This window comes from Convolutriloba macropyga, chromosome 11 (genome assembly GCF_964194025.1).
Source record: "Convolutriloba macropyga chromosome 11, txConMacr16.3, whole genome shotgun sequence".
NCBI classification, from domain to species: Eukaryota; Metazoa; Xenacoelomorpha; order Acoela; family Convolutidae; genus Convolutriloba; species Convolutriloba macropyga.
In genome coordinates this window covers 55,803,371-55,818,252 of record NC_134478.1, presented here as the reverse complement: position 1 = coordinate 55,818,252, position 14,882 = coordinate 55,803,371, and the positions used below count along the sequence as shown (strand labels likewise).

Here is a 14,882-nt window from a genome sequence, read left to right as displayed (position 1 = left end):
TCGGTTCTTGACACTTCATTCTCTGTCACGCCACTGCTGACGTGCATTCGTGACTCCTCCCTGCTGCACGGTCTCCAGGATGCCCTGTTCGCCATCTTTTCCAGCTTCTCCTTGACCTTGTCTCGAAGAAGCAGAGGTTTATTCTGGCTTTGCAGAACAATAGTTGTGATCATGGTAGTAATTTCATGTGAGCTTTTAACTGTTCAGAGCACACAGCAGATAACAGTTTGGTTGTGATGCTGCTCACACTGTGCTTGGGTAGAAGGTCTCTCCCAATCAGTTCAAATGTTGTTTCAGTCTGCACGACTGCTAGTTGCTTTAGTGCCTGCTTCGGTTCCACTCCATGTCACAAGCAAGTTAACACAAAAGCGCTAATAGATGACCATCTTAAGCGTTGAGATGTCTTATTTTACCATCTAAATGACGTTTACCAAGCTCAAAGCTCAGACAAATATTTGGATGTCATTACTGTGCTATCAGCCACTGTGTCCACTTGCATTTTGTTTCGCAGATATTTATTGAGATATATTCCCATATCGCTCACATGCTGTAATATCTGTGCCTGCGTCTACCTGTTTTTTACTTTGCCGTTATTTATATAGATATTTTCTTATGTCGCCGACATGCTAACAATTTGTTCCTTAGTATGAAACAATCCTAACTCCAATGCTGAAGTTGCTTGCCCTGAAGCATTATATTCCTCTTCACAAAAATTGTTTTATTAATCTTTTTAATTGAATTTAGTTGGGGTTTGCTTCTACACGTTTTTGTGAAGTGTTCCACCTGTTCAGGGATGTCGCGTGTTTTCTTTATCCTCGAACAAGATCAACTAGAAGATAGCTTACCTCCACATTTAGTGCGCGAAGTGTTTCTTGTGTTAGCAGTGAATCAATGAATTTTTTGTATGAGTTACAAAATGTCTTTTTAAATTGTGGCCAATTTTTTTTCACAGTGAAAGTCTTATTAATTGATCAACTGCTCGTAAACGCCATTGCTTGCCTTCTGAACTGTAAACTCGTATTCATTTAAGCAACACAACTTGCTCCTTTTTTTAATATCGTATAGTAGTTTAAGATTTGCTTCAAAGTCCTTCGATCCTGAGATAGACTTTAATTTCACGAACCCTCCCCGGGATTGGTAATTTTTCTGAATGTTTAGACGTCAAAGTATTGTGCTTCTTCTCTGAGACGTACTAGGAAATCATTATCCGATTCCATTACATTTTGCATTACGGACAGAAAGAAATTTAACACCTTCTGCCGTTACTACTCTCTGCAATTCTGAATTGCATTTTTGATGTCTTTAAAAGGAGTGTTCAATAACTTCTTAGGACTCATTTAGCTCCTAAGTTCAAGAACTTCTTCTGTCCCGCACGTCCCAAAAAAGAGATTTGTTATCTGTAGATTCATTGCGGTACCGTCTGTGTTGATTTTGTTCTCTTTCTTCTATGCACGACATCTCGCCACAAATGACATCGTCCATGCAGTACAAGATTCGGAATTTTGTAGATCCAAAATTTATCGGTCGCTCTGTGGCCTGGACTCTAATGTCCTGGTCAACAAAACGGGTCAAAAGAACTCAATAAGTTGAATTTTAAATTTAAATTGGAACTAAAAATATGCAAAATTAGCCCGTATTCATAAGACCTATCCATGCGAAAACTGGCATGTGAATCTTAGATCCGAATCCTGGACATGACTATCTATTTTCATCAACACTTTGTCAGAACCAATTTCATCAGTTGAAGATCAGTGGATGTTAGAGTCAGATTTCTGTGGGCGGAGGATTTAAATTTTGACATCTGATTGATAGTTCAATAAGATAATGGTGACGCCAAGACAAAATACAATACATTTTAGTTTCGTGACCCTTACTTATCGACATAGCAATAGAGTTCCTCAGATAGGTTACTCTTTGGATTTCTGAAACTTTAACAGGAATAACTTCTAAGTTTCTGGATGTTCTTTCGAAACCATCACACTTTTATTTTTGTCCCATGCTAAACACATTGTGCAAGCATAAACATTTTTAGGTTGAATGAAATGGTATTAAATGCAGTGAGACACCGCCATACACAGTAAATTGTTAATTTGCTGCAAGACATAAGAGCTTACATTTGAGAAAATAGGGCGATTTTTTTTCTGATATTGTGACAAATTTGATTGTTCGAAATTTTTACTCCTCCATTCAATAATTGGTCCGGTTGCGGACTCAAATTCTCATTTTTGGTAGTTGATTAAATCCTCTTGACTGCCAATCAGTTTAATCGCAGGCGGATAAATTGCATTCATTTCAATCTCAACAATATTTAAATTTTTTCGCAACATCAGATGTCTGAAATTGTTTTGCATTTATTCGACTAATATATCCGCTGATGATTTTTACTACATGCCAAGTTTCAACAAACAATCGTCTTGTTAGCATTGCTCGCTTGTAGTCACTACCCTGACTATTGAAAAAATAAAAAAAAGAAAAAATGTGTTGGCAAAATTGCAGTTTTTCATTCCAATTGACAAAATTCGAAGAATTTTTTCACTACGGGCACGTTAATTGTTCTGATTTTTCTACAAAATGACAGGTTACTGAGAAAGTTTTGTAGCTCTGAGATCTGAAAAACTTTTAGGAGTACCTACAGAGATACTATTTTCCACATACAAATTTGGAGTTTTCCCTTAAACGCCGGTAAGTTGAAATCCATGTGAACTCTATTGATTGTATTCTTTCGTTTATCATTTGAAGCAATTACTTCCATTGCGGTAAAAAACTTTATAATGAACTCGAAAAGGTTCGTGAAAATTTTGTTTTGACCTTGAAAATTGCCCGGAGTTCATTAGATTGACAGATTCGTATATTGTTGTTGTGCATTAGCTTGAAGATCCGTATCAGTGAGGCTAATGACAGATTAGATCATCACAAATAACATTTTTTTTCGAAGGAATTGGAGCAAATTTACGTAACAATTTTGGCAAATGTAAAAGTGGCGGATGCTAACTTAAATTTGACGTTCAGTATATTCAAACATATTTGGGTATAATCAGCGTATAGATTATCAATAAACGTCGGGCGAATTCCCCTCCGCCGGTGAGCGCTTGGCTTTGGTAGTAAACAGCTGGGCCGGGGTAGATAAAGGATTGGCCAAAGGGGGTTCGAATCGCCATCTTTAGGAGAATGGAGTCTGGGAGTGTTCAGAGTGGGATGAGTCTTAGGGGGAGGAGGAGTATGACTGAGTGGGTCAAATTTTTAAGATTAAGAACCACCCTTCAAATCATTAAATTGTCTCAAAAACCAATTTGGTTAATCGTATACGTGGAGACTAGTAATGAGTAAGGCTATATGTGAGCTCTTCCAACAAAAAGTCAAGTGGGTCGGACGAAAAATCGGTCAAGCAAAAAATTGCACTATTTAAAGACCACACGACTAATATAATTGCTAAAAACTTTGTTTGAGAGCAATTTAGCACAACAGCAACATGTGGACAATAGTTGCTCAAATCAAAATGAAAAGCGGTTTTTTTAATATAAAATGACTTTTACTTTCACACGGTGCCTTGATCGGAGAATTTCTAACCATTTTGAACTGCAACTTTTTAACTGGCAGCTTGTTATTGAACATATAAACCGGAGCTGAACAAAGTATGGGGAATGAGTACCTGCCTAGTTGTCAAAAAATAGCGAGCGATCCTACTTTGTTTGAAACTATGTGCTGGTGTCTTTAATGGGCGTCTAAGGGTTCCATATTATTTACCTAAAGTCTATCGGAAATCGATGTTTTTTGTTTACTACTGTGCGTTTGGTTTTCGTACTGTTTTAATTTTTTTGCTACGCATTTTCAGTTACTTTTCGCTCCTTTGAGACAAATATTTGTTTTGTTGTCTATAAATCCTTTTAAAGATTTTATCAAACGATATCTTTTTAGACATCGATAATTTCCCGAAGTGTTAAACTTCTAAAGCACAAAAATATTGCTTAACGTTTTATTAGCTTAGCTGTGTTAAAAACATTAGTCATTTTTTATGGTAAGCTTTCATTCAGCAAAAATGCTATTTATGTCGCAAAATCTTAAAAATATATCAACAAATTGTGAACATACAAAACTCGATTACCAAAAATGCGCTTAAAACGCAACGAAAATTGCATTCATTTGACTACTGAAAACATTAATAAATTTTGGGTATTTCCGATAAGGAAATAAAGGTAGTCTTTTGATGAAATTCAGCCTTTTCCCTCCAATTAATATAAGTTTTTTGAAGGTTAATGTTGATCTTAGCGATGAACGGATTCAAAACTTGCAAGATTCTTGCCAGAATTTTGCATGGTATGAATCTCGGCTGAAATACAAAAAAAAAGATATTTTAGTTGTTCACAAGAAAAGTGGAAAAGTTTTCAAGCGTTATGAACATAAAAATTGGCGAGAGTTGAAAATCTTTCAAGTTCTTTTTACAAAATTCTTATAAGACTTTAAATTCACAGAAAGTTTCTTAAAGTTTCTTCAAGATTCTTGCAAGTTTTTCGATTCATCGATCACAGGGGAGCATCCGACTCCAACATTCGATTTAATTGTCTTTCTAACTTCTGAGATCGGTTCTGAAATCTTTTGGTAAAGCATGCAAAAATATGAAATACTGCTGCGCTATAAATAGAAACCAGACTATACTTCACCCCGTATCAAATTTTCAGGGTTTTTCTCACATTAGACAGTGAACTTATTTAATCTGCACAATACCAGAACGGGTTATAACCAGGCTTAGTTATTATAATCCTTTCCCAGAACTTGGCTCGGTTTTAAGATATCTTACAAAATATTGACTTATTCTACCAATGCGGTTAAGTTATACTATTGTAAATCCAATTTAAGCTTTTGCGGCTGCTTGTTGAACTTGAATAGTTGAGTTAACTTTAATAATAAACTAGAAAGGACTTTCTGGTTAGTTATAAAGCACCATTATAACTAATATCACAATTTCTAACTCAGTTTGAGTCTGCAAAACATCCCACAATTTTTTTGTTACTAAGTTACAGTTTGAGAACGCAGATATTTGTTTTTGCAAACTGAATTTATGCACTTATTTACAAATATTCGTATTACATTCCTAAGCGTGTAAAAAGTATTCGAGTCATAACAGCCGAACAGCGAAAAATTGTGTCTGCAAATTATCTACAATAGTTAAAGATTACTTGTTTTTTGCATCTTCGTTTATTTTGCTAATATATTCCTTGCAAAAATACATTACTGGCGGATTACAAATTCTTCCTTTATTTAAATTTTTCCAGCACCGCTAAAGCATTTTCCTCACTTTGAAAGGTCAAAATTAACAAAGGAAGAAATAAACTTTGCATTTTTTTGGTTAGCAGAATTGTAAATTGGCACAAAATGGTAAAACTTATCCTCAAAATTGGGTCGTTTCCATTGCAACCAGCCTCTCCTCCAACCCACAACCCGCTTAATGATTACAACGTAAAGCCTGGAACAATTACGCAGAAAAATTACGCCAAATGCGCAATTTTTCTCTGTTCATATTTTTGTAAATTATTTTTATTCTTTTTCAATAATTAATCATTGCTCGTTATTGTTGTAGAAAAGAGTCGAATATTTCCGAAAAAAAGTATTCCCGAATTTCTGAATAAGATAAAAAATGAGCAGAAATTCCACACAATTTTTGCTTTTTTTAAAGAAAATTGTCCGAATGAAAAATTTATCAACCGATTTTTATGGCTTCGGGTCACACTTAAAGCACATTGCTCTTCCCTTTACTCTAATAATTAGACCCAAAATTTAATAAACTACTAGTACTAAACTGATGTCTCTCAATCGGTTGAGAAAATTGAAAAAGTGCTGGCTCACATTCAAAGAGATAACGTGAAACAATTGCAAACAATTGAAAAATTATTGAAAATTGAAAATTGAAACAATTGCAAAATTATAAACGCTTCACTAATTCTTAGGCTAAATAAATCTACATATCTCAAAAGTTAGACTCAAATTTTCAACCAAAATGTAATGTAGAATTGCAAATGGCGTAATACCCGAGAGGTAGGGTGTGTGATTGAAACTCCGATGATCGATAGTTCGATCCCCTGCCTCGGTGAGTTTGTTTGTTTGAGAAAGTTCTCACTTAGAAGCTGACCAATGTCTGCAATGAGGGTACCCCGTTAAGGTTTCAGACGCAAAAATTTGCCAGAGTCACCAAAAAAGAGCATCCATTCTCACAAAACGAACATTATGAGATGTGGGGTATGAAAAAAAGGACAGCTAAGAACAGGCTACCATTAAGGCACTGAAGACTCAAAGCCTAATGCTGCTTCGCTGTGATTAAGCAGAAGCAAAATTATTATTATTATATAAAAAAAAACTAATTATTCCAAAAATGCCAAAAAAATTTAATTAAATTTTTTTAACAAAATTGGGCGTCAAAATATTCCAGAATTGTCAAAAATTCACTTTTTTAAATATCTATAAACCACAACGGGAGTTTTCTCATTAGCTCTCATCTCTAGTGCTCTATAAAATAGTCCCTCTAGACCCTAAAGACCCTAAGAACCAAACATATAATATGATGCCATTGACGTCAAATATTTGCATCAACCTGGTCGCGTTTTGATTGACTTGTTCACGATTATTCCTTCTCAAATATTCAATAATGATTACCAAGCTGATTACCATGTAATTATATATGTTAAGCGAATCGATTGAAAAATTTTTGCCATAATAATTGGGTCTAATATTTTGGGGGTCCATAAAGTTACAGAGCTCAAAATCGAATTGCTAATTGACCTTTCTGCTAGTCGGTACAGTCTGTTCTTGCCTCTAGAACTTTAGCACTTCTAGGAATATTGGCCGACATGGCGTTCAGCCGACAAGGTAAAATGCGAAATTTAAGCCGACATAATTCGGCTTGGTCTATAGAATCTGATCGGTCAAATTATCTCTAGTTCTTCTCACCATTACAATTGGGACACTTTCGACAGGCAATTGAGGCGCTCCTCCCCCCCCCCCACCCCTATCGTTGATACACTTTGGTTGGTTGCGCTAGTTGATAAAAATTGCCAATTATTTCTCCCTTCACGAAATACCTTTTCGTCCTCGAAATACCAAATCGACCAATCGCAGCTCGAGAGTCCTTATTGCTCATTTTACACAAAATTCTGGTTGAAATTTCTCGAATTTTTTTTGTCGGTTAAACCCCTATTCGACCAGTTGGGCGATATTTTGCCCTTTCGGGCAGAGCAAGGCAGTTCACACACCAAAAACAAAATGAACAAAATGCATGTACCAATAATTTACATATACCCAATCCAATTAACACAAAACCCGCTTCCTTTATTTTAATGGAACCATTCTGCGCCCGGATTACAGTCACAACAGGAAGGCTTTTCTTGGGCCAGCAATTATCATTTACGTGGTAGAAAACCGAAGACTAGAAATCCGACTGATAGAAATTCGACGACTTAAAAAGAGAAAAAATAACAAAAATAAGGAAGCGACAATTGTTATCCTTGACTGTTTGTGTTGTTTGTGGCATTTTGAGAAGTATTGTTACAAAATGTGTTCAGCTTTACAATGGCGACTGGAACGAAGAGGTAAGAACAACTATGTTTAAAAATAAATTGTTTAGCTTTGCTAACTAATTAATCTATTTAACAAATTAACCAATTATGGTAATTTAAATAAATTTGATCCTTTTTTTTTGAATGGTTAAATTTTTTTTGAAAAACATTAAGATTGGTTTGCATAATTGTTTAATTATTTCTCAAAATTGTGGATAATGCCCACAGACTATTGAGAACAACTTTGCATTTTTTAAAAAAAATTTATCTACTTCAAAGTGCACTTTTTTTGTTATCATACTTCCGAGAAGGTTCTACTTCTTTTCGCCCCGATTCATTTAACCCCGCATATTTTAACCCCGTATCTTTTAACCCCTCTATCATTTAACCCCTGTATCATTTCACCCCTCTATCATTTCATCCCGGCAATTAGGAGTCGACATTAAAGGCATACTTTGTCAGAATTAAGTAGATAACTTAATCCCATGTTCGGTTGTGATAGTTTCATATCAAGTCCCACGGGCCGCTAAGGCATGGCCATGGACCGCAAGCCATGGCCAAATGATTATATTGCTAAATAAATAGTCTTTATTTTATAAAAGATTAAAATCGGGGTGAAATGATAGAGGGGCTAAATGATAGAGGGGTTAAATGATAGAGGGGTGAATAAATCGGGGTTATATAATAGGAGGTTAAATAAATAGGGGTGAAAAAGTGGGACACCTTCCGAGAAAGAGCGTGACTCACTTACAGTGCCCTAGAAATTCTGTATGAATTTTTCAAAAACTAATGACGAGCTGTTTTTATTGAAAATTTTAATCTGAAGTTGAAAAGTAAAGTATTAGGAGCAAATTGAGCACATATATGTAAAAATATCACAAAATCGACAATTTAAATATTTCATTATTCAATATTTCAAATTTGACCGGACTATCTAAATTTTTAATCATTTCATAAGTAGAGATGTTTTTGAACAGACGTACAGATCTGTCCACAAAAAAAGAACTCGCTCTACAAATTTCGATCAGTTTTGGGAATCGAATCAGTGCTGACCAACTGAACTACTTTTTCTCAATTTTTCAACATTACTGGTTTTAGCTGCCCTAAAAATATTAAGAACTCTGGTATTTTTCCTTGGAAATTGGTAAGAAGCCTGATAAATAAATGTTCGTGTGGGTAATCACATAAGACCAATTTTGAATTGTAATTAATATAAATATAGTCATTGAAAAATTGGCTATGCACTAAGCTGAAGATTTTTTCTATCATTTAATTTTTTTCAAAGAATTAACTCAGAGAGTAAAGTTTCGGTGGGAAAATTTATTGTTTTTGGTTTTCGAATACTTGGCGAGGTGCTATCAGACTAGAAATTTCTATTTTTTTCTGTTAACTAATAATTACAATCATTAACGAAAACAAATTGTATATTTTTATAAGACGTTCTTTTATGCATTTTTTTTACTCATTACCGTTCTTTAGATTTTACTTCTTAAATTTGTAGATAACATCATAGGATAAACCTAAGTACTTGTACATCTTGAAACTGCAATGGCAAAATGATGGACAGTTTTGACAGGGATGAAAGATATTTACCACTGTGCTTAGTTTGAAAATAATTGTTCAAAGCATTGATAAATTAGGAATTAAATGTTTTTCAGGACAGAGACTTGATAATTTATGATTGATTAAAGATGGGGTGTAAACATTTGGCACAAATTTTCAAATCTTGCTAAATAAATGAACTCAAAAAACTTAAAAGCACTCAGGTCTCACCTATCCAGAAAATTGGCTAACAACATATTGAACTATCTCAGACAAAAACATTTTATAATTAAAAACAAAGAATAGTAAAAAGCAAAGATTTGTAAAAAATTTGCAGTTAGGAAATTGATTGAAAAATTCTATGAAAAAGTTTTGACCTTAATTGAAAGTTAGGAAGTTGATCCACAATTATTTATGACAAAAAAGGTGAATTAACGCTTAAAAAATTTTTTCCAATTTCGCGAAAAATATCATTTCAATCCATTACATTTTCCGGGTAGATTTTTAGGACATCTGGTTTTTCTTTTGTTCTTCTGTGTGTTAATGATTTCTTGGGAAGAGTAAGATATTGTGATCTTGTCCAAGTTGCATATGATGCTTGTTTTTTATATTTATTTTCTTCCCAGGACAGTACTTCTGATGAAATCAAAAGTATTTTCACAAAAACGGGCTATTTATTGCTAGGAAGTAAATTATCATTAGATAATGATCGGCAAAATTGCTCTGTTTGCTAGCTCAACAAATTAAGGCTGGTTGTGGCATCCAAAATTAATGCGATGAAGCTAGTTCAAAGCCACTGATTTTTGAATGTTCATCTTTTGTTAAAACTAACTTTTAAAAATCCTTAAAACTTTGTCCTACCGATTAGCGTTGCCACTATTTGCTTTAGTACCTTGTCATGTCTCACACCGACTAGATACGAGGTGAACTTTTCCACTCGATTATTTTCTCACATTTTGTTTTCACTCAATTTTTACACTGAAGTTTTGCTAAAATACATTACTTAGAAACCTTGTTAAAAAAATTTGTTTGTAGTTTCCAGTATATGAATCGAAAACAAATCGAAGCCTTTATGTCGATTATATGCGTTGGAAATTTCATCAGTTGACGAGATTTGTGTTTCAAAGTTAAAATTTTGCCAGCTTATTTTCAATTTCAGAGCTTTTGTTACTGTTACATGATGCTCCCGGAACATGAGAAATGTATACGAAAAAATGCTAACAAATTGTAAATCGAGTGCAAAAAAAGAAAACAAAACAATTTTTAAAACGGTTTCAATATGAAACCCCAGATAAAGTTCACCAGATTTTTTGAGAAAGCGACATTATAATATCTATTTATCAGAAGGCTGGGACAATATGAATTCAACTTTTACGCAATGAAACGAACATTCAAAGTTTAATTAACCCCAACATGATCAATTTCCAAATGATATGACGCAGTTTGAGTCACACGGACTGAAACTTATCAGTTCAAATTTTGGTTATAATCGAGAAATCAACATATAAGAATGAAAAAAAACCAAGAGAGGGCCGGTAATTATTTAATTTTTTTTCTGCAAAATTTTGATAATAATTTAGATGGCTTTAACGTACATCTGAAGAGGAAATTTCACGCGTTGCAGTTTTGTTTCAAAAATGAACAGCCTGGTTTTGTAGAAAGAAATTCTGAATGCATGTAGAACTTAACCTCAAAAATATGCTAGTAATCAAAAATATGCTAGTAATCTTTATGAATACCAACAAGTCATTAGAATTTTTGCCATTCAGTACAAAATAAATCATGTCATTAATAACTACTGTGTTTATTTACTAACTATTACTAACCAATTGACCGTGTCAAATGCCAAGAATAAATCATAACGTAAACAAATTTCTTCTGTCAAATTCGAACTATGACATATACCAACGAAAGTGCAAATTATTTTGGATTTTGTTTATTTATCACTACTCAACCCCCCTTTATTTATCATAGTAATAAATTCCTTCAATCATAAACGGTTGATCATCTGACAACCCTTAGAAACGTCATCCGTTAATATTAACACCAACGTCGAAATTGGCATTTTTCCTGGTTAAGTTAACATTTATTACGGTCTGGAAATGCAAATTTGGTTAGTTCTTTTTGTCTTAATGGCATCGGTTTTGTCATTTCTTCTTGTTTATCGCAGGAAATATGGATCACTGAAACTTAACTCCCCCGCAACCGAGAGACCCCGGGTTCAAGCCCCACCCGGGGTCGCACGGGAGTTGAGCAGACTCGAACGCGGATTCAAATACATCACCGATTTGTCCGTCGGAATTATCGGTTGCAAGTTCATTCTTAAGTCCAAAAGTGAGCTCGATGATTGTTTTTTCAAGCTTTTCGTGGAAAATTACTGGAATTTTGCGCCGTTACTGCGAATGAACATAATAGAACATGGATCGAAGAAAAATGAGCGACATTTTTACTTCAAAGAAATTCCAGAAATTCCTTTCGACGACATTATTCAGAAACGGAAACTGCAACCCGGACAGAACCTGATCCAGGAAGTGGAAAAAGAGATTTGTATTCCATTCAATGTTGACCGGGAACCTCTCTGGCGGGTGATTGTTTACGAGTTGCCCGATGATGATCAGGATGTAAACAATAATGGGGGATACCAGTTCAGAACAGGTAAAAATAACAAAACAACAATTTGCATATTTTGTGTAAGAGCAGAGATATCATTTATTCGTTTAGTTTACTGTGGCAAAAAATCATATAATAATAATAATAATTGTGGTTTCTGCGTAATCGCAGCGGAACAGCATTAGGCCTAGTTCTCGGCTGCCCTTTTTCTTATTATTCCCCACATTTCAGACTGATCTTTTCATGAGCAGCATTGCTTTTTTTAGTGACTATAGCCACTTTTTTGCGTCTGAAACTTTCGCGTGGTACCATCATTGCAGCCAACATTGGTCAGGCTATGGTCAACCTGAAGCTATGGTTAAGTAAGAGCTCATCCTCACATAGACAGCTTCACGGAGGCAGGGGATTGAACTCTCAATCATTGGTGTGTGAACCACACAACTTTGTTGATTGCAACCGACCTAGAGAATTTTTTGACAAAATACCATGAGACAAAATACCTCAAACGATTTTTCCAAAAAGGTAGCGAGATTGATTTGAGATTGATTTGTTGATTCGAGTTGAACTGATAATAATAACAATGATCAGCTGTGAAACAAGATTTTATAAATTTACTTTTTTTTCGTTTTTAAAAAATTATAGCAATGAAAATATTTCGGTTACACCCCGAACGGCCAGGCAGAAGTGACCTCTGATCAGACATTTCTAGCGCACAGTAGCGCATATTGTACGCTCGAGTTACATTCTTTGTCTGGTAAAGTATTAGAGGTCACAGAAATCTGGACAATGGTCTGGATATTGTCGGATCAGAGGTCACTTAGGTCTGGAATGGTCTGCCCTGAAGGTTATTTGAGGGCACGATAGTCTTATCATATCAGCGATTTGTATTTGAATTCTTTGAGAGCTTTGTGATTAAAATATATTTTATTCAATTGAAAATCAAATCATTTCTCTCATTTAGTAAATTGGATACAAAAATATATTTTCAAAATTTTTCACCGATTTTCAATGCACTTCTACAAATTTTTGGAAACTTTTGGACCGGTTCTTTTAACTGGTGTCCTTCATATTGTTTCTGCTGATGTTATTTATTGATCCATTTATTGACTTTATTCCACGTGTAAATACGGTACAAATTGTTTATTTTGTATACAGAAATTCAGCATTTTTAGTGTTCTTAAACACTTACTAATGTATTGGACTGTTTGCTTTTGTTTATCTGTTTACTTTAACTTTTTTAATTCCAGGAGTTGTTCTGGTAGTCAACCACACCGTATGCGACGGAGTTTCCATGATCGAACTCTACAAACAAATCCCAAAAATTCTCCACCGATACTTCCTTCAATCCACTGCCGACACTCCTTCGGGTTCCACCTCCTTTGACGTCACAAAAAATGAAGAGATCCCTGTCGCCCTTGAAGACGTTGTGCCCAACATCCACTTCCCGGTCTGGTTCGAGTTTTTGGGTTCCTTAGGGTCCAAAATTCTCGCCAAAACTAAAGTTGTTCCCCCTTTCCATCACGAATTCCTGGAAATATTTGAACCCCCAATCTGGAAAAATAAATCAATTCAACCAGCTCCTAAGATTCTGACATTCAAACTCAGTTCTGAAATGACTGCCAAGCTTATCAAAATCACAAAGCATCAAAAATGCACATTTACCGGCACTTTAGTCGCCGCTATGAGCATCGCTTCAGTTAAGCAAATGCAGAACGGCAAAATAACAAAATCATCAACTTTTCGTGCCATAATTCCGGTAGATTTGAGGAAATATTTCCTGGACCACCGGTACGATCAATGCGTGGCGAACTATACCTCAATATCGCCTCTGGTCGTCAAAATTTCGGTTCGTCCAGTTCGAAAACGGGAATGCGAGTACGACTATTTTTGGAGCTTAGCTCGGCAAATAACCCGAGATATTCACAAACTCGTTCGGAACTCGGAGACAATCAAAGCTATCAATGTAGTCGCGCCTTTCATGGACCACCCTTCATTCGCTTCCGAAATGTTTAAAAAGACGACAACACACAGCAGCGCTGGACGAATTGGTCTGTTCAGTATCTCAAACTTGGGAATCATTGACGGTCCGAAGGATCTGGGATCCAGCGCCGAGTATGAAATCGATCAGGTGTCGTTCGGAGCGAACGAGGTCTTCGGGGGGTCGATTTTTGCGAACAATGTGGCTACTTACGACGGGTGCTTAACTTGGAATCTAGTCTATGCTGTTCACGTGGTTTCTGACGAATCGGCCAATGCGGTGCTCCAGGGTTTGAAAGAGACTTTGAACTTTTACAATCGGTTACCCTCTGTTGATTTTTCATCTACTGATAGTTGAAAAAAATATTGTTGTTAGTTTTATTTATAAATTATAAGTTAATCTGGATCTTGCCTTTTTTCTAAACCACAACCTCCCCAAGTTACGCCATGTCATGCACAGTTTCATAGTCATATATAGTTTCACAAATTTATAGAAAAACAATAACGGCATTCAAAACGTATACTCTTTCAGGATAGTCGTGTTGAATACCATGCTTTTCAATCAAAACCATCAAAAAGCAAGGAAAGAGAACCTGGATTCGAAAACAAAACCTGCTGGATATATAGGCATGCATATATAGGCAGAAGCAGTCAAAAACAAAAGGAAATTAGTAAAAATACTGAAGATTCGCTTCCGCTTCCTGATGTCATTGTCTTCAAAAGCATAGTTGTATTTCGTTTAATTTATGCGCGAAGCAGACAAACTTCAAAAAAAATTTCACGTCTTGGGTTCAGGAAAATTGAAAATGATAAAATTTCAAAAGCTTGCACATTTTAAAATCATTGCAAATTTGTTTAAATCAATCATACTTATTTAATCACAATCAGATCCTTTTTGCCGAAATGCGCTAAACAACTAATTCATATGCCAGCGAAAAAACTTTGCAGATATAAGATACAAACAAGCAAAAAAGACAAAAATAAAATCAATAGGCCAAAATTCAAAAACAAAAGTTTTTGAGCAATTATTTCAATCAAAATCCATCCACAAACACAAAAATATGATTGGAAAAAGCTCCATTGGCCCCTAAAGAGTAAAAAAAAATAAAGAAGATCAAAAATGGGCAAAACTTGAAAAAATGGCAAATATTAGTAAAGGTAACTGTTGAAATTTCTCATAACAAAATATTTAAAACAATTTTGTTCTCA

General features: G+C 35.0%; 1 protein-coding gene across 4 annotated transcripts; it reads left to right on the top strand.

Moving 5' to 3' along the window:
* Window positions 1-4,871: 4,871 nt before the first annotated feature.
* LOC142349425 (uncharacterized) lies at window positions 4,872-14,079 on the top strand. 4 transcript variants are annotated; one of them, XM_075400970.1, is made up of 4 exons: window positions 4,872-5,343; window positions 7,195-7,577; window positions 11,257-11,741; window positions 12,944-14,079. In XM_075400970.1, exons 2-4 carry the CDS (start codon window positions 7,558-7,560, stop codon window positions 14,029-14,031), a joined length of 1,593 nt encoding a protein of 530 aa, XP_075257085.1. In that variant the 5' UTR covers window positions 4,872-5,343; window positions 7,195-7,557; the 3' UTR covers window positions 14,032-14,079. The 4 variants fall into 4 exon arrangements, with proteins under 4 accessions (XP_075257085.1, XP_075257083.1, XP_075257084.1 ...); XM_075400968.1 differs by having other exon boundaries at window positions 4,872-5,373; window positions 7,031-7,577; XM_075400969.1 differs by having other exon boundaries at window positions 4,872-5,396; window positions 7,031-7,577.
* The last annotated feature ends 803 nt before the right edge of the window (window positions 14,080-14,882 follow it).